The following is a 25444-nucleotide window of genomic DNA, read 5'->3' as shown; positions in this document are numbered from 1 at the left end:
CCAGGATATATTTTTTTTTCCTATCTGTTTTAAAAAATTAATTTTCTTGAAGAAATATGCTGCATACGCACAGTGATCAGTGACTGAAAAACTGAGATTTTCAAAGTGATCAGTGCAGTCAGCATCTACAGGATCATTACCTCCTCTACAGTAAGGTCCATCTGACAGAGTACGTACTCCAGTGTGTCTAGAGCTTGAGAGGCAGAAATGACTTTCTCTGTTAGTCCTGAGGGGGAGACGCATCCTTTGTGCTCCCCGCCTGCAGCCTTACAAGATTCCTTTCAAGTTCTTTGCCTTTCCAGCAGCTGGTGACTCAACGTGCCCTCCACGTTGCAGAGGTTTCCTGAGGGAAATTCCAAACTTTATTTCAAAAATTGAGATTAATGCCCAGCAGCGTATCTGTTTCCCAGCTGTTTCCTGAGGATTTATTTTATTTGATTTTGCTGAGGAGGCATTACTCCTTGGTTCCTTTGGACTTGTTTTCAGAATCCAGTGTCCTTGGAGTGACCTGGGAGTGATGTGTGCAGGCTGGTGTCTCTTAAAGGATCTCCAGATGGCTTTGCAAGCAAGAGGGTATTTTTCCTTGCAGCCTAGTCCATGTGACACTTCCCTTTCTCCTCCTTGACCAGAGGAACCGGAGAAGGGGACAAAAGTTCAGCTGGACAGGGTTCACAGTGGTATTTTGAGATCTGACTTTCAGGTTTGAGAAGGCAAGGCTCAGTCTTCTTTAGGCAGGAAAGCAGACAAGCAGAATGTCATGGTTTAACCTGAGCTAACAACACAACTACAGGAGCCACTCGCTTATCCCCCTTCTCACCCTCCCCCAAACAGGGGAGAGAGTCAAAAAGGAAGGGAGAAACTTGGATTGCGCTAAACACAGTTTAGTAAAATGACAAAATACTAATACGCTACTAGTAAATACCTATATAAAATAGAAATAAAAGATATTCAAGGCCATTCCTCATTAACTCTGTCCATACCGAGAAGCCAGTCCCAGGAAGCAGCACCTGGTCCCGAACAGCCAATCTCAAAGAGACAGAAGAGGAAAAAAGGCAGAAATGTGCAGAGGACACTACAAAATGGCAAAATATCAAACTAAATGTCCAGAACCGAACTCCCCCGTCTCCAACAAAAAGAGCGAAGAAGAACGTGCTCAAGAGAGAGCGAGTGTCCAAGAGCGAGAGCAAAAGAGACCTGAAGATCCCAACTTCCTTTAAATATGAAGCATGATGCTAATGGGATGGAATACTCTTATTGATCAGTGTGAATGTCAGTCAAGCTCTGCCCCATCACTGCCCCCCTTCCTCGCTGCCTCACACCTGTGGGCAGAGTGCTCAGAATGTCCTTGGCGCTCAGACCAGAGCAATTGAAAACATTAACTCTGTGCTGCGGTGTTACCTCTTGTTCTCAAACTAAGTCAAATAATGACCATGCTAGCCATGAAAAAGAAAGTTTTTTAACTGCATGGAGAAAATTAACTCATTTTCAGTCAAACCAGCACACAGAATTAGAAGATGTGGTGTTGTTGATGAGCTGAGCATCTGCCTCTATCTAACAGCACCGGGCAAGTAAAGCTGGGACAGTGAACATAACTCGTATCAGCTGTGCCTGTCCCTCTGTTTCTTCCTTCACATCTGCTTTTCTGTGAGTCTTGGAGGTACAGCACAGGACACTAAAATGGGTTTTTTATTAATTCCAACTAGTAAGATTTCAAGGTATCAACTTCGTGGTCATAAAACATGACCCTGGAAGCTTTCTGATTTATACAGTGCTTTAATGAGGTCATTATTAACAGCGGAAGCTCAAGATGCTACTACCTGTAGGCTGGATTTTCAGTAATTGCTAATTCCAGTTGGATAAGGATTTTCATTTGGACATGATCCAGCATCTAGGAATCTGATGCAGTATCAGATAAAAGAAGTTCTGTACAGCTGTGTAGCATAGTTGAGCATTGAAAGCAGTCTGCACACTGACAACCTTGGGACAGAGTATTTCTGTCTGCTGTATTAGATCTGCTATTTGTTTATCAGCGGACTTTTTTGGTTTTCCGGGTCATCACCCTTTGTTTTTGCAGACAGGGCACTGCTTCCCAACCGGAAAGCATGCTACTGTGGTCTCTTCTAATGAGTGTTTTGAGCACATAATGAGCACGCTCAGGGATACCTGAAAAATTATTTACGCGTCTTTCAGAAACAGGACCTCCAGATCTGGCTTTCTCTGAAATCAAATGCATCACCTACAGCAGGGAACTAAAATGACCCAAATAACTTATTTTTTTATTGTCACAGGTTGGAATTCTCATTTCTTCTAGGTAAAAAGGATGCATTTTTTTTCTTCTATAGGTACTTAACAAGGTTTGCTGTGTAAGAAAGGGGATGCTTGTGTGATTCCTATTACAGACTTGATTGCTTTTGGAAGGATATTCCATTTTCTCCTCCTGCTGGATGCTGCCAGGGCCCTATCAGACCCAGACTGTGCCAGAGAAGCTGCGGGGCTTGCTCAATGGGTTATTACACACGGGAGGAGAGCTGCAGGGTGGATTTCTACAGATATTACTTGCTTTCTTCCCACAGCATACAGATTTTTTTCAGATTTTAAATATTGTAGACCTAAGGAAAAAAAAAATATATATATATATATAAACTCAGAGTTGCTTCCAGTGATATTTTTGGATGAAGGAATAGAGTGCACTATCAACAAGTTTGCTGGTGACACAAAGCTGAGCGGAGTGGGTGACACACCAGAAGGCTGTGCTGCCATCCAGAGACCTGGACAGGCTGGAGAGTTGGGCAGGAAAAAATTTAATGAAATATAACAAGGGAAAGTGTAGAGTCTTGTATCTGGGCAGGAACAACCCCAGGTTCCAGTATAAGTTGGGGAATGACCTATTAGAGAGCAGTGTAGGGAAAAAGGACCTGGGGGTCCTGGGGGACGGCAGGATGACCATGAGCCAGCACGGGGCGCTTGTGGCCAGGAAGGCCAATGGTATCTGGGGTGGGTTAGAAGGGGGTGGTCAGTAGGTCAGAGAGGTTCTCTTGCCCCTCTGCTCTGCCCTGGGGAGACCACACCTGGAATATTGTGTCCAGTTGTGGCCCCTCAGTTCCAGCAGGACAGGGAACTGCTGGAGAGAGTCCAGCGCAGCCACCAAGATGCTGAAGGGAGTGGAGCATCTCCCGTGTGAGGAAAGGCTGAGGGTGCTGGGGCTCTGGAGCTTGGAGGAGACTGAGGGGTGACCTCATTAATGTTTACAGATATATAAAGGGTGAGTGTCAGGAGGATGGAGCCAGGCTCTTCTCGGTGACAGCCTATGATAGGACAAGGAGTAATGGGTTCAAACTGGAACACAAAGGGTTCCACTTAAATTTGAGAAGAAACTTCTTCTCAGTGAGGGTGGCAGAGCCTGGCCCAGGCTGCCCAGGGGGGTTGTGGAGTCTCCTTCTCTGCAGACATTCCAACCCGCCTGGACACCTTCCTGTGTAACCTCATCTGGGTGTTCCTACTCCATGGGGGGATTGCACTGGATGAGCTTTCGAGGTCCCTTCTAATCCCTGACATTCTTTGATTCTGTGATATTTTGCTCATGAGTGAAAACGGATGTGTTTTTTTTCTTTCCCCTGCTTTGGATTTATTTTGTGTTGTGTTTGGTTTTTGTTTGTTTGTTTTGTTGTTGCTTTTTTCCTCAAATCCTTTTCACAGTTTTGGAAATGACCCGTATAAGCAGAGAGAACCAACTGTATACAACACGCTGACCAGTGCGTGAGTAAACAGCCTAGAAAACTGGAGAGCAAAATGTTTTTATTTTTTCGATGTAGAGATAGATATTTAGAAAGAACGTTGGCAATGCAATTTTGTTGATAGCCCCCTGCACCCCCAGATCTGGATTCTGCAAATGGATAACAGTTTAATGCCATCTCCACATAATGGCAGTGTGGAATTTCATGGCTTTCTTTAGAAGTAGCAAAGTGAAACCCAGATGAGTGTTGGCCTGTTCATGTCGCGTGTCCCTCCTTTGAGCTGGTAAGTGAAGTTTCTAATGAGAATCAGCTCAATTGATTCGTGTAGATGCCTTGGAAAGCAGCAGAGAAATGCACTGTGGTAGTGAAATCATACAGAAGATGTTGTTTTTGTTTGCTTAAACAAACTGCTATGACTTTGTGATCTGCGATATCACAGTTGCTTTTCACTCAGATATTTGGGGTTTGGTGGCTGTTAAATCTTTCAGGGTCCAAGTTTTATCTTCCTGTGATGCCCCTCAGAATATGGTCTTCAGCACAATACTTAGAAATCTTGAGGCCATCCCAGTTTAACTTTTCTTGCCTTTTTCTTCTTTCTTTGTTCTGTAGGCTGCAGAGAAATATTGTAGAACTGTTTCCTTTTCTTAAAACTCTACTGTGTTGATTTCCACATGTTTTTGTATTAACCTCTTTTTTTTTTTTTTTTCTGCTTTATGCTATTTTTTCTGCATTTCTCTCAAATCTGTGCTGTGAAGGTTTCCTCTGTCAGTCTTTGAGCTACTATTTGTGCTCGGAACTTGTTTGATTTTGTGTTCAGTTTTTGAATGTTTCATACCATTATTCAGTAAAATTGACTTCTGCCCAAATGATTGACACCAACATTTTGAACTGTCATTGTGTAGGTACTGCAGTAAGTTACATTTAAAACAAAAAGCCAGTGTTTAAAGTTCAAACCTTCAATGTGTTGTATATCTCTTCCCGCATTTGGTTTAGATTGTGAGATACTTAAGATCTGGACTTTGATCTTACTGTCTTTGTGAAGAAGCAGCTTCATTTTCCCTCTAGATAAATAGCTTTGCCAAGGTTTTTGGGCTGATAGACAAAATCAATTTCTTTCTTTTCATTTTTCAAGCAAGATCAAGAAAGTGTCTTGAAATGACGATTGGATAGTAACTGAAGAATAGAGTTAGAGGTAGAAGCTGCAGACCAGGAGCAACAAGCTTTCGAGTCTTGGATTAGTCAGTTAATTGGTTACTGTTGAAAGTTCTTGCCGGAGGTTGTCATATTAACTGGAAAAGTTTATGAAGACTTCAGAGAAAAAGAGATAAAATTGAGTGTTTAGGAGTGAAGAAGAATCCAAATAATTTCAGAGATCAGCTGCCTTTCTTCTGTCATATTCCAGGTAGCCTTAGGATTTTTCATTTAATGCAGTCCTGCAGAAAAAGATAGTTATAGATGGGATTTTCTATTAGTACTACTGGTAAGAGAGGGACTGTCACCAATCAGCATTTGAGTGATTGCTGTATATCTCAATCAGGCTGTGTTTGCTCAATAGTTTCATTATCCCCACCTGCTCTGTTTTACATTTGTTGCACAGCATCTTACCTTTAATTTTCTGCCATCCAGTTAGGGCAAAATACAAAAGAATGGCACGAGTCATTAGTAGGAGAGACTTTAATCATTCTCGACACCCAGGAGAAATCCACACCGATAGCCAGAAAGGGAGGAAAAGACGGAGGATTTGGATTTTGAAGAAAGGCTACTCTAAAGCTACAAATACCTGGAAAAGAGGATTAACACATATTATTCTGTGCCACCCACCTTCCAGTGAGCAGATTGGGCTCCTTGAATGCTCAGGTCTCCTGTGGCACTGCACAGCGCCTGAAGAGTCATAAAATCATAGAATGTCCTGAGCTGGAAGGAACCCACAAGGGTCATCGCGTCCAACTCCTGTCCCTGCACAGGACAACCCCACAGTTCACACCGTGTGTCTGAGGACGTTGTCCAGTCTCTTCTTGAACACTGTTAGGCTTGGGGCCGTGACACCTCCCTGGGGAGCCTGTTCAGTGTCCAGCACCCTCTGGGTGAAGAACCTTTTCCTCATGACCAACCTGAACCTCCTCTGGCATGTCTTCCTGTCATTCCCTTGAGTCCTACCAGACAGAGCCTCTGAGATGATACTCACAGCTCACTGTGCCTCGAGTAGGTATCATCTCTGTTTGTGGTGAGGACTAACAAAAGCGATGCTTTCTGCTCCAGACTTGGAGTCGTTGGTGCAGACACTGGATGTGAAGCCAAGATGCTGACACTGGCACAGAAGAAGAAAGGTGAACTGGAAGGAGTTAATATGATGAAAATCAAATGGGTGATCACTGAACATCATATTGGTCACTGCTTAGTTTTAGCAGTGGCTGAAGAATTAAGCTTCCCCATCTTGGTTGTTTCCTTCCAATCTGATTACATTAACCTGTATTAAAATAACATTTAAAATATGTTTTACTTTGTTTTCCAGTAAAGGCTATAATAGCAGCAAATCTGCCCTTCACCAACAAGCTTGTTGCATGTAATATTTTAACTTTACATCATTTCAGCCTAATCTTTTTAGACTTTGATTGCATTTTCCAGCTGTAAGCACTTGCTTTCAGTGAGCTTTCTAGATTGATATTTCAAATGATCTGCCTATGTCAACTGTTTTTACTTTAAATTCGCTTGCAAAATCCTTCCAGTTGTACTCCAAAGTAATTCATCTGCTTGCTATCATCTTAGGTGCATGCATACCAGGAGAATTATGCTTTCTTTTCCATAAGGCTTCCCTTACTCCAGGAAAACAACACTAAAATGGCCTGGGAATAAACTGTCCTGTAAAAGAGCTGTGTGTGATTATATTTGTCTAGGCTTCAATCTCATAAAATGGCCAAGGATAGATTGTAGCACTTTTGTTACATCCTTAAATACTATTATTTTCAAAACCCCAAAACCCATTAATTACTGCTTCAGAGTGCCCTGCACTTGTGGCTGGGATAGGTGTGAAAGACATAATTAGAGCCACAGTAAGATAATTAGCAAAACTGGCTTCAAACATGAGGAGCGTGGCGCTTTGATTTAGCTGTTGCTGCTGTCTTTATTCTGGCCTGTCACCTCAGAATATTTTCATTGCAATTGATTTCATAATTATCTGTTAAACTTCACAGCTGGACTTCCCCCTTTTATAATCTGCCCTATTAACCCTCTTCTGAGGAACAGCATCTCTTGCAGATCTCGGACTTCACTCATGAAAGGCTTCAAGACATCCCTCTGAAAAATGATCAGTCATCTTTCCTCAAAGAAAACCCCCATAAATCCAAGTTCTGGGTCTTTAGATACTTTCTCTGTCATTGTGATAGCCTTTTAGAATTCCATTGGGAGGAAGAGGATTCCGTTATGCTAAACATAAGAACTGGCAGCAAAAATGTTGTTTCTTGGAGGTATCCTGTTCTTACTCTGAAGTACTTGCTGCTTCAAGGCTTTATTTATGAGAGCTGCTGTGGTGAATTAATTCATTTTAATTGTGGCAGGTAAGGATGGTCTAGTAGCTGGAGAAACACTTTGGTGTTTGGAGGTCTTCGCTTCAGTTTTATGCGAGTTTCTTTGTGACTCAGGTACCTTCTTCTAGTCTGTCCTCTTCTTGCAAGGATCCTGATAAGTACACAGAAGACTGGGGTTGCTCAGACACTGAAATAGCAAAAACTAAGTAGGTAACCAATATGTTTTAGATTTGAGGGGGAAAAGCAAAAACTTCTTAGCCCAGCAATGAATGTTTCACCATCCAAGATTAAATCTACATAATATTGTTTTTCTGAATTGCGAGGGTATCAGTTTCTTCAGAAGAAACGTGTGGAGCTTTAAAATTTGGATTTGTGTGGTATTAGCTTTCGCTCATTTATTTTTAGTATAATGTACGTAAGAAGCAAGGTCAGCATTAGTACCGTCTCCTGTTAGGTTCTAATTTTCTAGTGTCTTTACTACACAAAAAGCAAAAGCACCATGCAGAGAGGTGAAGAAAAGGAAAGCTTAATTGTAACCTAGGGCAATTCAGAAGCAGTTTAATAATCAGTGCTTTTGTAAGATGTGCATAGCAAAGAGAGGCTTGTGCATTAGAAAATACACCCACACTTTACTGGTTCGAACTGAGCTTTCTTGTGTGTGCTTTGTTGGGAGTGTCAAGAGCTTTTCCTTCTAATTACCTTTTGATTGTTTTGAAGAACACAAATGTAACAGGAGATACTGTAATCAGAGTAAAAAAAAAGTCTACAAAAATATTAACAGGACTAGTATGATGAATGCCAAGGGAAAGAATTCCACAGCTGGAATACAAAGTGTGCAAAGCCATAAATCAGAACATATCACTTGACACAGCATGTTGGAACCGCTCATAAATGAGCACTGGCTATAAAAATCAGTTGTATTGTTAATAATTAATCTTCTTTCTCCTCCTAAAATTACCTCATTACCCTTCCCCAACCCTGTAAATCACTGAAACGGTTTACCCGGGCAATTTTTGTTCAAAAGGATATCACTGTACATTTATATATCCCAGTAAAATGGAGGCCCAGGAAGGGACAGGCCCCCTAGAAGATCTAGAACCGCTGCCCTGCGCGTTGACTTTCGACACAAAAACCTCCCAGCTGGCCACCAGCTCCGCAGCAGCAATTCTGCCTTGAGTTTTTTTGGCTTTATCCCAGCTCTTGGACTTACTGGAAGCCGAGCTCCGTAGTGGCTGGAACGCCGTGTGCTCACACACCGGTATGTCTCTGTGTTGGTGCTGGCATCGAGGAGGAGGAGGCTGGTGGTCCTGCCTCCTGTTCTTCCTCGTTTTGCCCACAGTGGCTTATTTTCTTCACCTGTCTTGAACCATGTTGTCCAGTCGTGTTTGAAGCTGTTCCAGGATTTGTGGCTTCTTTTGGGACATGTTGCTGCTGCCAAATAAACTAAATTTCTAGATATTCTACCTAAACTTCCTGTTTCTTTGTTTCGGTCTGTTAGCACTGATCAGAATGATCATCTTTAGCAATACAAATAATTTTTGTCAATCCTTCCCCTGGCTATATCTGGCTTCCACGTGGTTTTCTTGTAGCTGCAAACTGGTTGATGTTTAGATAGCTTTTGCCTTTTTATTTTTTAAAGAGATTTCCTTTGTAGTGCTCCTGGTTGCTTCATCTGACCCCCCTATTTGTCCCTTAGAGTTTTGCTCATAATAGTATGCCAGCATCTATACAGAGCTAGATTAATTACACATTCCTTTATAATGTACTCACTTTATCATATTTTTCTACCTGCTCCTCCAGTTCAAATCTGATTTCCAAACACCTTTTTATCTTTCATGTTTTACCTTCTCTGGTGTTGCTGGGTCACAGGACGACCCTTTTAACGTTTCCTTTCATTGTTATTCTCTGTGTATCTTTGATTTCCTATCCCTAGAGAAACCCTCCAGATCCTTCCAAGAGAAACCCTCACTTTAAAAATGAGGATAAATCTTTCTTTAACTTTATATTTTATCATCCCTATGGTCTGTATTAACTTGCTCTTTAGTTTTCTGATTTTATTTTAAATACCTAGGGAGATCTAATAGTCTCTCTAGTAACCCATTAGCTTGAATGGTTATTTATTTGTGCCCGTTTTTATAGTTCTTCAGAAAGTTTTCGTATGTAGCTTATAGAGCTCAGTAATTGTTTCACTATTTGTTTCATTGAGTGTTTTCCCCGTTTTGTTATTAGAAACGTGGTGGCTAATCAGAGTCACAGCTGAACTGATGAAGTAGCAGCTTCAGTTAATGGCCGGGTAAACAAAATCAAGGCTTGCTTAGTATTTGGAAAGGAAAATTACAGGAGGTAAGAAAGGGATCTTCAAACGTAAAAATAAACACTCTAAACACCACCCACCCCCGTTTTTAATATTTTTTAATGGAAGTCATGGTTTGTCTTGTGCGCCAGCTTGGTCAGCTGTTGTGTTTCTCATACTAACAGGAAGTTTATATTGATCATTCGTGCACATTAGCAAGTAGGGAGTTTAGTAATTACATCTTGGCAAAATTCCCGTCGGGATGACTCAGTTTTCTCCCCTCGAGGTCCTTCTGAAATATCAAATGGAGGCAGGAGTTTTCATTTCCTGACGCTCTCAAGTGCAGTTCTTGTAGACTTTGAAGTGGAAGATATTAAAAATGGTTGTTGGAAGTGAAAATCTAATTGCTATACTGCCCTCCTGGTGATAAGCCGTAAGCGAAAACAGCTCAAGATTGAAGTTCATGGCCAAAACAGCTGATTCTGTGTAGTTGGATCTTCTGAGCAATTGTCAAATGTCTGTATTTTGAAAGGTCAGCGATACAAACCTCCTCTGGGCTCTGGTTTAGTTATTATCGACTGATAATACATAGCATATATGGTATGGAAACTTGTTGGATTTTATTGAGATTAACTCCTCTGTGGACACTTAAAATGCTGTCACAGGTGAGCTACAAGTTCCTTGTATCATAGCAAGAGCTCCCACGTTAGATTTGAATGAAATTCTTATAAGGGAATATTCTGTATTTCTCCTCACTCTTTAAGCTGTTGGCTACCTGCTCCTCCAGTTCAAATCTGATTTCGAAACACCTTTTTGTGTTTCATGTTTTACCTTTTTGTGTTTCATGTTTTACCTTCTCCGGTGTTGCTGGTCACAGGACAACCTTTTTTACGGCTTCTTTTCACTGTTATTCTCTGTGTATCTTCATCTTTGATTTCATATCTTGAGAGATTCTTCCAAAAGAAAGATTTATCCCCATGGTAGCGGGTTATGCTCTCAAACACACCTGAATCCATGTGTTGCTTGGATTGCTTTGTGTTTTCTTTAAATTTGGTAAACACTCTACTAATGAGCTGTATTTTGCACCACAGCTTCTTGAGATTATTCCAGAAACAAAAGCTGTTGAGATAGAATTCCTTGTATCTGAAAGCAGCTGAATGTTTTTACAGTATGCACAGTATTTCTTTATGACCGTGTTCCGTTACAACTTAAATATTTAAAGCTTTCTTTTATCCTTTTGACATCTCATCCAAATTTATTGCAGAAATGACTTTCTAATGTAGAATTACCTACATATTTGGGCAAATGGGAACTTTATGGAAGGCAGGATGCTTCGAATTTGTGTACTCTCTAACTGTACCACACTGTCTATAGAACAGTAAGCAGCTGTATTGTGCCCATGTTTGCCTGTAAATATTATTTCCTCTTTAAGTTTATATTTTTTGTCTTTGAGGTGGTTTTAGTCTTTGTACAGATATTTGTGCCTTTATGATAATATGCATTTTTTTGCCACCTGAGGCTCTGAATGTACCTGCATTGTAAAAAAGACTTGTCAGGTTTTGCTGTTGTGTTTGTAGAACAGGGCACAGATGTGGTTTAACACTCATCCAACTGTCCCTCCCATAGACAGAGGCCCATTGAAATGATGCTTTGCATAAATTTGATTTTCTTCTGCTACGGTGTGGCATTCCCACAAGGAATAAAACAGTAGTTTGAACCGGTTTGTGTTAAAACAGTCTTGAAAACTTCCTGTGATGTTTCTAAGGTGAGTCGCACAGTCTGCATTTGCCATACTTAGGCATTTAATAGGCGCTTTACCTAGTGGTGTGTTTAATCTTTGTGGATATAGTCTGATTTACTATTGCAGTAGGCCACCACATCATATAATCTGGCTTTTGAGTTTACTGATCTTCACCCTGAAAGCAAGTTGGGGCATCATGCTGCCCTTTTCTGTTGGGAAACACTTGTAAATGTCTCCTCATCGGTGGGAAACTTTTTTCTAACTCCTAGCCTGCATTTATTCAGAGTTAGTTTATACCTGTTTTTTCTTTCATCAGTATTATCCTTTAGTTCAAATAACTCCCTCTTGTCCTTGGACTTGACTCGTGCTGGATTTACAGAGCGTGGTTTTATTCCACCCAGCTGTTGTTTTGTTCGATTAGGTGAGCCAGGCAATTTTTGTCCCTTCTGATGTTGTGAGCTCCTATTCATCACTCCCATCTGAGTGATACTTCTCTGCACCTGATGTGCTTTCTTTTTTCTTTTATCGACAACTAGAGAACAGTGGATTTTCTTATATTATACCATGGGCTTGCATGAAGGTATTACTATTTCCCTGCCTCTACTGGAAATAAATTTGGGGGGTCTGGTCCCTGCCTTCCAGTGATGGCTTATGGTTAGTCACCGTGTGATCTTAATTCACTTTTCTGCCTCCTCAAATAGATTAATCCTACTTTTGGAATAAGGGTTCATATTCACATTGAACAGCATGTTCTTGACCATCCTATTTAATCCCGCTCCTGTCATTTCAGTCTGTGAATTCATTCATTTCTTCCTCTGATAATCTCGTCCTCCTTTCGGTTTGCAGACATGCTGAAGATATAATAAAATGTTTTTTGGTCACTAAAGAAGATTTAGGTCACCCCCTGGACCAGTATTCAAGGAGACCAGTACTGAAATACAGGAATGCTGTACAGGCTCAAGACCAGGTTCATCCACATGCATTCATCTCATTTCAGATAAATAACATTTCTTATAGGCATAACCAAAAATCTCTCCTTTAATTATTTCACATACCTTCTGCTGTGTTCCTCAGTTGCATATTCTCCAATCTCTGCTTTTCCCAAGGAGCTGCAATATTTTCTTATTTTATTTTTTTTTAAAGAAAATCAGATAAAAATTATTCAGTTTCTTGACAGTTAAACTCCTTTCTCATTTTCAGTGTCCATATCTATTTCCTTCAAAGCTTGTTTCACTTCCTTGTTTGTTAACTTATGTTAGAGGTATGGGTATGTAGCTGTGTCACCTTCTTTGTCTTTCTTGGTATTGTTTGCTAATCTACATCTATATCCCACTGCTTTCTTTTTATTTAAATGGAATTAGTAAAAATCCCTTTTAATGAATTTATAACCTATTCGATGTGAGGATAATCCTGTAAAAACTAGTTAGACTTTTATGAAATACGTACTCCGAGGGATCTTGGGTTTGGAAGAGGCCTTGTAGTTTTTATTGTTGAAATAAGGCATTTTGCTAGCAGGATGCCAAAGGACTTAATTGTTCCCCTGCCCCCGTTTCCTTGTTTTAAACAACACGCACCATTTTTAATAAGCATGTTTTGCAACCAGGCTTCCCTAATCGGTGCTATAAATGTTCCGAATAATATGGGCCAAAAAGTGCGGAGGAGTGGCAGGGATTTATGGCTAGATGAAGTCTGCGGTATTTCCTCTCTCCGCAAGCTGCTCCTAGATTAGACGTTCATAAATTTTCAGTAATTTCACATAATTATAGCTCTACAGGTAGTATTGAAACCTTCACTTTCCGGCATAAAATCCCTTCTTTGCATTGTTACATCCATCCGAAATGTGTTGTCCTACTGCACATCTCTCTTAAACTCACTTGCCTTCCCGGTTGCGGATAAACGTGGTATTTCCTTTGTTTGACGTTTTCATATTTGATTTTTTGCCGGGTTTTTGGCAGTTTGATAACCAAGTGACCTCAAACAGCTATATTTATGTAATATCTGATAACTTCTCTTGAAAATGGGCATAGTTGAAAATTCCTTTAGAGAGCAGAAGGTTGCGCCATCCAGCCTATTTAGCCTTTGCTCTGCTTTTGGAGGCTGGGTGATGTCTTTGCATGATTTGTGGGAGGTTCTGGTCTCCACTGGAAGTGAATCACTCTCCCTTGTAGCACTGTGGGAATGAGGTAAAAGGTTAATGATTCCCCAGAGAATTTAAGCATGAAAAAACCCCTCTTTTTATTGGTATAAATTTGTAGAGCTGTTTTGATTTCAGGGCTTATTTTACATAGAGGAACTTACTACAGAGCTGACTAGAAGGCTGAGATCTCTGGCACATCTTGACTTGGTGAAGTTCATGGTTGTCCAGGAGATTATGTTAAATCAATAGGAAGTGATTTAAAGAAGATCTGATAAAAATCCGATGTTATTTGAATGATCATAGTTTGGTTGTTTTTCCTTTTCTTGGGAATCTTGGGAAGGAGAGCTGAAAAATAGGTGCTTGAATGAGAACAGTGGTTCAGACGTGACCTGCTCATACTTGTTTTATTGTTTTAGAAAATGAGACTCTTCTGAGATATTTTGCTGAATAAAAAAGCTAGAAACGTGGGTTTGGTTGGTTTTTTTACCCTTTCCATAGCATCATGTATTGTACTTTTCATGGAGATATTTTGAAAATAGAGTTTCAATTTTATATATATTTAACTGATGGTGCATGAAAGTGTGCAGTTTAATTTTTATAAGCAATGTTCTGCCTTTTTAAACAGATTTGCACTTTCCCCCAATTTGCACGTTGTTTTATTCCCATTTCATAACCTTTATTTTCAAAATTCTGATTTGTGGTTAGGCTAAAAAGCTGAATCTGCATCCCTTCTGCTGAGAAATGTACCATTTCCTTATTCTTCACTTAAACTTCTCACTCTGTTGTTGTCCCTTTGCAAGGTTTGTTCTTCTTCTCTAGAGCTGGAAAAGTCATCTTGGTCTTGTCCCCTGGTATGAGAGCTGGGCGCTTGTCTTGTTCTTGTTTCCTCTGATCTCTACAACAAAATCCCAGACTAGTTTGGGTTGAAAGAGACCTCTGGAGATCATCCAGTCCAACCCACCTGCTAACGCAGGGTCATCAGAGCAGATCACACAGGAACATGTCCAGGTGGGTTTGAATGTCTCCAGAGAAGGAGACTCCACAGCCTCTCTGGACAGCCTGTTCCAGGCTCTGGCACCTCAAAGGAAAGAAGTTTCTCCTCATATTCAGACAGAACCTCCCGTGTTTCAGTCTGTGCCCGTTGCCCCCATCCTGTCATTGGCCAACCTCTTTTCTCTCCTCTGCTCCCTTTCCATGCACCTCTACCCTCTATCCTAGTTTTAAGACCACAGTCCCACAGGCCATAGTGGCTTTCAGCAACACCTTGCCTCTTCAGTCCAAAATAGTCTTCTGTGGGGCAGATCAGATAGGACAGGTCTATGTAAGGGTTTCTTGTCTGCTGGATCTCACCTGTTCCATCACACCTCTAAGACAAAGGTCTACAAACACCTTGCATTTGAGGTGTACAGTCAAAATCTGGTTCTCAGTAAAAACTCATCCTGTGCCCCTCATCCTGTCATTGGGCACCACTGAACTGAGTCTGGTACATCCTCTTGACACCCACCTTGGAGATATTGATCAGCATAAATAAGATCCCCTCTCAGCTTGTCTTCTCCAGGCTGAACAGCCCCACCTCTCTCAGTCTCTCCTCATCAGAAAGATGCTCCAGACCCCTCAACATCTTCATAGCCCTCTGCTGGAGTTTCTCCAGTAATTCCTTGTCCTTCTTAAACTGGGGAGCCCAGAACTGGACACAGGTACTCCAGATGCAGCCTCACCAGGGCAGAGCAGAGGGGCAGGACAACTTGAATTTTCCCTAACCTTCCTTTTCCTGCTGCCATACTTGAAGAAACCCTTCTTGTTGTCTTTGACAGCCCTGGATTTAATTCCAAGTAGAGCTTGACTTTCCTCACCACATCTCTTCACACTCTAAACAGCCACCTTATATTTCTCCCAGGTATTCTGTCCCTTTCTTCACGTTGCATCTCAGCTTCAGCAGGAGAGATGGAGAGCAGTGATGTCTTCCTGAAGTTCAGACTCTTGATAAGCTTTAACTGTTGCCATTCTTGCTGATCAGAGCAGCTTCTGACTTTTTTTGCTATTCCTTATTTTACCATCTTACAGTCATTGTGAGCTGCAACATCATATCTGACTTGTTCTGTGTAAGCGCAGTGACCAACACACTAATAGTAAAGATTGAACTGGATTGATGTGGAAATGAGTCATTCGGTGACCTTAAAGTATCTGAAGGGAGTGTGGAGGAGAGAGTTCCAAGAATAGCTTTAAGAAAAGGAAAAAACAAACAGTTCTTTTAAAATACTGGGCTTGAACTCTTTGGGTCTTCTGTCTCCTTAAGGAATTGGGTTTTAATTCATGAGCTGTGCAATCAGGGTAACCCTGTTTTTCTACCTCCTGCCAAGAAAGTAAGCAAAGTCTAAGCCAATCTTTTCCATTAAATTAGTATTTTATTACTATCCATATATGTGAAAAAAAATGTTAAAATATTATTAGCCTTTAAGTAGTTAACTGTGTTGTACCAAAATTTAACTTTGTATGATGTGTGAAAAGAGAAGACAGCTTCCAATAAGGTGTAGCTTTCTGGATGAAAACTATTGAAACTGTCATTAATGCATGAATGCCACTTTATTTATTTGAAGTGCATAGTACCCAATTCTAAATCTCTGCTTTTGGTTTCTGTCCTACAGGGAACACAGTGAGTAACCTGATTTTCATTCTACCTCCAATCTATGGTGCGATTCAGACCTATAAAGATGGCCTTGAAAAACGGTATTTAGCTGCATATTTGTGTCTTACAGGTATGTGGAAAACTTAATTTGCTCTTTCATTATAAAGGGAGCTCAGATGTGCAATGAACAATATCCGAATATTAATAATCTAAGTAGTAAAATGAAAATACTATGCGTGTGAAACATAAACCTCAGTTTGTTGTACTTGTTAATGTTTACAGCTGTTTGTTGGAAGGGCATGAAATTAGAATTTGGTAAATAACTTTATGAGGTTTTGAAGTGATCCTTCTCTGGCTCTAAGTCCTTCTTAGTGCATCTTAGCTCACTGTGTCCTTTTATGATGATTTACAGAAGATTTCTTGTGTGTGCTACTTCCAAAGAGCTTCACGCTGTATTAATATTTTTGTGACATTGGTATGGAACAGAAATACAAGAAAGGGCCAAGATCCTGAAGGAACTGGAAAAGCATTCTTTCATGAGTTTGAATTTGGTTTATATTGCCCAGCACCCTAATTGCCGTTGTATTTGGGAAGTTTTGCAGGGATGGAGGAGCAATGTGACATGAACGCATCAGTGAATTTAAGGGCAGTCTATCTTTCTTAAAATAGCAAAATCCAGAAATGAACCAGCTTCCTTTAAAACTTCAGTTATGCGACTAGAAGTCGTGTTCATTATGAGAAAAAACGGTGTTTGAAGATGACTCAGATTTGGCAGTCGGATCTCTAGGAGTAGATTTCACAGAATATTTATGTTTCACAGGATCTCTGTGTTTGCTGTAGCTCCTGTCTCTGGGGCTGTTTTCCCCAGTCTTCTCGGTGGTAAGAGGCTGGTTTATTGTAAATGTTACGTTTAAGATTGGTATACTTAAGTATTTAGACAAACATTGCTAAAAAACACATATCCATATACTAAATATATTCTTGGTGCCAATTAAACTCTAACATGTACTAGATACAGCTTCATGGGTTTTCAGTTACTTCAGCTTTGCTGATACGAGTGAAAGATAACCAGCAATGTACAGCTTTAGATGTTGCCTGAACACGGTCCACATAGCCATTTATAGGCCTTTTATGGGCTTGGATAATTACTCATGTATGTCTCAGTAGAAAACAGTTTCATAGGTATTGTGTTCAGTTCTGGGCCCCTCAGCTCAGGAAAGAAATTGAAGTGCTGGAGCGGGTCCAGAGAAGAGCAACAAGACTGGGAAAGGGACTTGAACACAAGCCCTATGGGGAGAGGCTGAGGGAGCTGGGCTTGTTTAGTCTGGAGAAGAGGAGGCTCAGAGCTGAGCTCAGCACTCTCTACAACTACCTGAAGGGCAGTTCTAGCCAGGTGGGGATTGGTCTCTTCTCCCAGGCATCAGCAATAGGACAAGGGGACATGGGCTTAAACTCTGCCAGGGAAAATTGAGGCTGGAGATTAGAAAGCAATTCCTTGCAGAGAGAGTGGTCAGGCATTGGAATGGCTGCCCAGGGAGGTGCTGGACTCACCGGTCCTGGAGGTTTTTAAGCTGAGATTGGACATGGCACTTAGTGCCATGATCTAGTCAATGGGCTGGAGTTGGACCAAGGGTTGGACTGGATGATCTCTGAGGTCTTTTCCAACCCAGTCGATTCAGTGATTACTCAAGTTCAGGGTTTCCTTTTAAAATGATGGGGAAAGAGACTGTGTGTGTTTGCTGAAGTTGACTCTTTGCATGCTCTTGAATCAAAGCATCACATACTGCCATTCTTTCTAAACTAAATTAAAAAAGAAGAAGGTAAAACTGTTTGAGACTGTCTTGACTGTAAGTTGTGGCTACCCCTGTTACACTTCATGATGGACAAAATGTGCCACTATCTGACCAGAATGTCCCGCTGTCACACCAAGACTGCTCTGAGTAGGTATTTTTCATATGCTGTTTAATGTGAATATTAAAAAAAAATAAATCTAACTTTGATCACGATAAATACCATGGACATCAGTTTTATCCTGTTCTTGGTGTTGATGGAGGGGAGCTCAGGCTGCGGATTTGCCAGCAGTGCCGGAGGGCAGCCCCGAGTTCCAGCTGGGCTCTGCTCGATGCCTTTGACTCCTGTCTGAAGTTATAAACGCTTGCATGGCTTGATTTTCATCTCGTCTGTTGGAACCTAACATTAAAGGTCACTCCCCAAAACATTTCTCTTCTGCTGTGTCTCTGTTTCAGTATTTGTAACGCTGCGCTGTTTTACAGCAGTTGAGAAATGTGGAGGAAAATAAAAGGCTTTATAGTTTCACAGTGCAATCGGGAACAGAATGGTTTGGAAGCACAAACCTCTTAAGGCTTTTTCTACTGCGGAATAAAAGCAGCGAATGAGAAGATAAACAGAATTTTAAATATGGTTGAAATGTGCCAGGAATGTTGGCATTCTTTCTGTGCGTGTGGCTGAATAAGAAGCATGCTGAAGTGGAGGCAGAACAAGTGTACAGAATTTCTTCTTGTAAGAAAGCACCAGAGAGAATTCTTTCCCTTACAGTAATTTTATTTATTAGCAGAATTCACTCTACTTATTTAATTTGTAACAAACAAGTATAGACTTAATCTCTAAAGAGATAGTGAATTGAACACAAACTGCTGGTTTCACTTCAGGCACCCTGCTTCATTACATACAGACCATATAGCAGAGCTTCTAACAAGCCAACAGTGTCTAAGGGTTGTTTTGTTGAAGTAGAAATTCTTTAACAATTCAGCTGTGAAGGTGGGAGTGGAAGGGAGGTCACTTTACTTAGGTTGTAACAACTTTAAATCATTACTGCGATTTCAGAAGATGCTAAAAACCAGCTGTCAAGGTGGGCATTAAAATCTGTTAGCATTTAAGAACATAAGATATGTTGTTTCTAGATGTTGTTTTGATCCAAATCAGCTATTTCTTTTGGTCGCTTCCAGACGTTTAGCTGATTGTCAGTTCTTTTGTGTTTTACCACTCCGTGTTCAGTGCTTCGCTTTACACCCCACAATTTCTGTTGTTGACATTGATTTCCTCTGTGAACAAAATGGATTTTGAATTGGGTAAGCACTGTTCATTTCATGTATGTGCTAAGATCTGAACTTGGCAGGACAAGAAGGGGGATTTCTAAATAACTCTTTAAATAAGTTCCTTGTTCATACTGGAGCCAAGACTGAGTTGCACTTTTCCTCAAGTTCTTTGAGGTGCAGCACACGGTTCTCAGCCCTTATATCTGCTCCTTTTCAGCTCAAAGAGCGTGTTGTCAATGAACTCAATAGGAAATGGATACAATTATTAAGCTTAAGAGAACTATTGAATCAACTTGAAAATTATCAAGAATCATCTTAAGCAATTACTTTAGCACGTTGCATCTCACCAAGTAGGTGGAACAAATCATCAGGCCGCTATTACCTCAAAGAATAAGCAGTTGGATGGTTCCTTTTGATGTTGTGGTGTTGTGTAAGGTTCTACCGTATGTCATTTCCTCGTGATTCCTGGGAACTGAGATTCCCAAATCGTTTATATTCTAGAATTAAGAAGTATATATTTATATATATATATTAAAATAAAAGAGAGTGTAACTGTTTTGGACCTAAGAATATAAGAAAAAGCAGAGTCAATAGAGTTATGTACTTGATTAGATGCTTTAAATTTGGAAGGATTGTTCTGTTTTGTATTTCTTCATCCTGTTTAATAGGGCTCAATCATTCAAGCTGTGCCAAAGTGGAGGAAAAAAGGATGGAAAAAGTTTTCTATGTTAGACATAGCTGTAGGAGCTCATAAACAACTTACTAAACTTCATTTCCAGTGAAACACTATCTGTAAAAATAGTTTTTGGAAGCCCTTCAGCCCAAGTTAATTCCCTTATTCTTACCTAACAGCCGTAGAGAAGGTACTTAGACCATGTCGATGTGTGTAAATCAAATGTGCTCAGGAACATTCCTGAGTGCTGAAGCCAAGTACGTTGAGCAGCCTGTGTCTGTTCGTCTTATCCTCCAAAATGAGGTGAGGACACACAAATTCCCTTCTGGGTACGGGTGCTAGGCTGTGCCTGGGAGATGCTTGGGGAAAGTGCTGGTTGGAACAAGCCAGACTCACACACAGACTGTTCTAACAGTCGCACAGACGGTTTCATTATAGCGTCTGGGAACAGTCCCAGCAATGCTGGAGTTCATTTGTAGAGACCTTGTGGTAAGCAAGGTCTCTCCTGTCTCGCTGTGGAGGGGAAACCATTAGAAAACAAAATAATTCGATTAAAAATGTTCATTTAATTTTGCTCTTTCATCTTGTTTTGTTCTTTGACTGGTTATGATTGTTTGCTGGAGTGAGTTGAGAGAAAGGAACGGAGCTGGGGAAGGGGCTGGAGCACAAGTGTGATGGGAGCGGCTGAGGGACCTGGGGGGTTCAGCTGGAGAACAGGAGCTGAGGGGAGACCTTCTGATCCCTGAACTGCCTGAAAGGAGCTTGGAGCCAGGGGGGGTCGGGCTCTGCTCCCCAGGAACAAGCGCCAGGAGCAGAGGAAACGGCCTCAAGTTGCGCCAGGGGAGGTTGAGGTTGGATCTGGGCAACAATCTATTCTCAGAAAGGTCTGTGGGGCATTGGAACAGGCTGCCCAGGGCAGTGCTGGAGTCACCATCCCTGGAGGAGTTGAACAGATGCGGAGATGAGATTCTCAGGGACATGGGGTAGTCCCAGGGTTGGCTTAATGGTTGGACTTAATGGTCTTGAGTGTCTTTTCCAACCAAAATGATTCTATGATGCAGTATGTTATCTTTTAGTTCTGTTCTATGATTGTAAGAAACTGCAGGTGGAATTCCACTCCACATTCAAACACCTAAACAGAGGAGTCTGTTTTCCATTGCAGTCAGTAAAGCCTGGAGGATCATTTGGCTTATCCTAAAATATCCCTGAATTTCTCCCTATAATGCCAGTCTCTTTAATGGAAACTTCGACATCTAGTTCATGTGCACATATCTCAATAAAGGTTTGAGCATCCTTCCTTCAGAATGTTTTCAGGAGTGGCTACAGAGTTTAAATTCAAACCACATCTATGAAATCCTAATAAACTGTTTTTCTATAAAAGCTTTAGGTTTATGATAAGAATTTTGAATGCTGATGGATAATCTTATATCAAAATGACTTATCACTGATTATGTGATACTTCTCATTATTCCTAAACTATTCAAAAATTCGTAGGGAATATTTGTGTTCCCCTGAGTTCAAAACCTGAAAGTTTATATGGTTCCTATATGGAGCTGGATCTCGTGTATAATGCCAGGTTATTTCTAGCGTGGATATTACCCTGGAGTCTTTGATGGTGTTGAAGGACAGTGCATGAAGTAGAGTTTGCAGATATGTTGCTTTTACATCACTAACACAACTATTGGATCAGCTGGCAGGAACCACACATTAGGTTCACTGCAGGACAAAAAAGACCATGTTAGTCTACATTTAGCAGCTAACTTGACTTTACATTTAGTGTTTTTAAGTGCTGTTCTGATCTCATAATATTGTGACTTAACGTGTATTCATTACTTATGTATATCCCCTGTAACAAGAAAGGTCCATTGATGTAAAAATGCTGACTGACTGGTAGTAGCTCTGAAAAGCGAGTGATGTAGTTAGAGAGCAAATGGTATCGCTTCTGATGATGTTAAAATGTCACAACCGATCTGCAGCTTTTAGCGAGTGAAGCTTCTTTGCAAAGGAAACACCGAAAATGAAAACCGTAACCCCTGCTTACAAGATAAGGAGCAAATCTATTGCTTGGTTTGTGAATTGCTGTATGGGAGTGTTGCTTTCAATGTAATTGCAGTGGTTTTGTTCACTCATATTTTGAAAAGTACAGAGCTGGTAGGATGTCTCATTGCAGTGATAGTTTTCGTGAAGTAAATCATTCTCTAGAAATGTCTTGATTCTGAAGTTACGTGATGAGAAGTATATCTAAAGATAGCCGCCTTCCAGTAGATCTGCAGGTGGAGCCTACATATGAAAACATTTGAGCTTAAGTATTAAACTGCTATTTATTGGGGACAAATACATGTCAAGCCCCATGTAAATTTACGTGTTATGCATTAACATGACTGGAAGGTGGCAAGCTATCAGCCTAGCAGAGGAAATAAAGATTTCCTTGCTATTCTTGACATGTAATGTGTGTTTTCTCCTTACTTTGCAGTGTTTTCAGCACCAAACACTAACACTAACCCCCCACATAAGCCACAAAACAACAACTCTGACTTGCACAGCTCTTGGCTCAGTGAGTGTAGTGTTAGATATTAGTTCCCTGCTGAAGTTTACCAGTTATATAGTGATTTTAGCGGAGCAGAGTATGACTGTGCTTCAGTTCGGTCTGACATCTCTTCATGCATTTCCCCTCTTCTTCCCTTTTGAACAGATCCATGAAGCTTTTTGCACAGATCTGTGTTAAGCCAAAGATGGCAAATCAGAAACTTAATTCTTAACTCCTTCAGTGTCCAGATGTAAAACATTTTTGTTACCACCCTGCAATGTAAAACATACCTTTTTAAGTTATGCCTCTGCAATAAGTAGGTATAAATGGGATACGTGAAGAATCATAGTTTGATTCTTTAGTCTGCATTTAAACTATCTCTTTAAAAAGATGCTGTTGTGCACAGTTACCACAGGAGTGTTTGAGGACGTGTTGCCTGTGCAGTCTTGATAGGGACAGTGTCATCTGCTGATTAATCTAGTTGTATAATTTCTATAGTCTTATAATATCCTGGGTTTTCTGTTGAATGCTCTTGGAACACTGAACAAACTCAAAAGAAGATGGAAAATCCATTGATACATGGAGTCACGTGGAAAAAATGAGGGGTAATGGGTGCAAATTACTCCTGGGAAGAGGGAAATTTTTAATGATGAGAACAATCAGCCTTTGGAATAATCTCCCCAGGGAAGTGGTGCATTCCCCAACATTGGACACTTTGAAGGTTCAGCTGGACATGGTGCTGGGTCATCTTGTCTAGATGGTGTCTTTGCTGAGAAAGGTTGGACCAGATGATACTTGAGGTCCCTTCCAACCTGGGATTTGATGATTCTATGTTGATGAGCTCCATCAAGGTTACAGCAAGCTGTGTTGCAGCCATTTCCAGTAGAAGGTTTTATTTTAAGAAGGACCATATGGTGATTCCCTGTAAATTCTCCTTGTTTCCGATAACCGTTTTATTGCTCCACCATATAGCTACAGCATTGTTCTCCAAAGCATACTAAACTTCATAATCAAAGCAACTCCAAGTATGATCATTACATGATCTGTAGTCATGGGATTAATGGCCTGAAACACTAATATCTGCAGCGCTCTCCATTTTTTGCAAAGACAGAAAAGAAAAATAATATAGAAATAACTGCTTCTGATCTGAAGGGGAGGAGTTCAGTAGCTGTTTGGTGAGATTTATAAACCAAATAACATCAGAAAAACCCAACCAACAAAACCCCAAAACAAGCACACCCAAAAACCACATAACAACCAAAAAAACCCACAAAAAATCCCTGACAACATATTTTGTTAATTTTAAAACAGTCTAAATGTCTTATGCAATGATTTTACCCATATTTGAAAATTATGCTTGTTATAAACTGTCAGGGATTGTATCATGAAGATAACTGAAATGGCAATGACAGCCAAGATAATGGATGGTACTGTTTTAATGATGAGCTCAATGTTGTTGGGTTTTTTGTGGTTGGTTTGTTTTGTTTTGGTTGTGTGTTTGTTTTTTTTCCTTCAGAATGAACAGTAGTTGTAATATATTCTGTATATATAGAAAAATGACTGAGAATTTCTCATCAAAATCCCAATGAAGATGAAAAACAGTTGTTGCTTATTGTTTGGAAAAAAATTCAGGAGCAAACCAATCTAATAAGAATTTACAGAAGTGCATATGGTGGTTTATATTCTGGTAGAGCCATGCTTCGTTTTCCCAGAGAATTAATGACATTAAAGTATTTGGCAATACGTTTTTAATTGTCAGTTTATTATAGCTCTATGTTGCAGTAAAGTTACATATGAAGGTATTTGAGTTTGTGTAATAATCACTGTTGTAGTCTAATAGCATCTGAAGAAACATCTCCAGACATGTCTATCGACTGGGAATCCTTTACAAAACGCAGAATTAGTTGGGTCGAGGTCTGTTGGTGCATCAGTGAAATCTGCTCTTGTGTGTAGAAAAGGTTTATGCTCTTGCAGCAAAACATGGCAGCACTACCCAGTGATCAGGGCTGAAGTGCAGATTACTTGGCTTTCTCTGAAACTGGAGGTAAAACAGAATTTATTGAAGGGAAACAAGACGTCTCATTGATGTTCTTGCAAAATAAAAACGAGCTAGTGCTTAATGCAAGTGTTTAACTGGTAACGTTTCAGAGTTGTGAATGATACGTTGAATACTCTACCAGCTTTGCTCTGAGAGGTGAAATTGAACTTCAGCATTGTCCTTGTCTAACTGAAAAAGCTGTGTATGGGCAAAATGTGGATCTCCTAAATTAATTTCAGAAGTAAATTCAGTTTAAAGATAAAATATTTCAAATAAAAATCATTAAATAGAAGGATGAGCTTCCAAGGGTGAAGGCTTAGAAATGGTGATCTCATTTCACAAAATGAATCCATAATGCATGGGGTTTGTTTGTTTACCCTGACTTTTTAGTTCTGAGTTCTAGTAGCAATTAGTTTCTACTTCTAGAGCTGACAAAAAGCTCCTTGTAAAATTTACCTTTTGAAACTGGACAATAAGCAGAAATATCTCAGGCTTTCAGGAGTACTAGCAGCTCAGTGATGCTTTGTGTTATAGAAGGATTGAGACAGATAAGTCTTAATGTACTTCAAATTAAAAACGCAGAAGAGAAGAGAAATAGAATGATAATGTTCTATTCATTCTGTGTTCCCTCTGCTCCTGTCCCCATGGAGATTACACCAATTCATAAGAGACAGTATCGAGAGGAGGGAAAGAGGACACCTACTCCTCCGTAAGAACCAAATTCAAGGACATCACCAGTGACTGAAGTGTAAAGCAGGAGGCTGTGGAAAATTGATGTTTTGTTCCTGGAATGTGATGCTGATGTTCTAATTTTTTTTTTCCCAGTAAAGTTAATGCATTTAAGTTATTACACCTGAAGGCTTTACATGTGGACTACTGTGCTAACCATAGATTTGATTTGTTTGCAGCTGTGGGATTGGGATCGTGGTGCTTCCACATGACCCTGAAGTATGAAATGCAGGTGAGACCTGATAAGTAGCTGTGATTCTTTTTATAGGCATATATCACTATATATTCATGTTTCTGTTTCTTGATTAAATTAAATATATAACATACGTTGTATAACGTATAACATAACTTTGTCTACCTTAAGTA

At 40.3% G+C, this 25444-nt stretch overlaps 1 protein-coding gene across 1 annotated transcript in view; it reads left to right on the top strand.

Annotated features, from left to right (window-relative positions):
• ACER3 (alkaline ceramidase 3) overlaps positions 1-25444 on the top strand; it is a gene marked incomplete at both ends in the record, with an annotated part of 62557 nt that overhangs the window by 6841 nt on the left and 30272 nt on the right. Inside the window, 2 exons of the mRNA XM_080363683.1 lie at positions 16075-16185; positions 25258-25310. Of these exons, the coding sequence (XP_080219809.1) occupies positions 16075-16185; positions 25258-25310 (164 nt within the window). The remainder of the gene's footprint in view (positions 1-16074; positions 16186-25257; positions 25311-25444) is intronic.

Source organism: Nesoenas mayeri (genome assembly GCF_963082525.1).
Source record: "Nesoenas mayeri genome assembly, chromosome: 1".
Classification (NCBI taxonomy): Eukaryota; Metazoa; Chordata; class Aves; order Columbiformes; family Columbidae; genus Nesoenas; species Nesoenas mayeri.
This window is presented reverse-complemented; position numbering and strand designations above follow the sequence as displayed.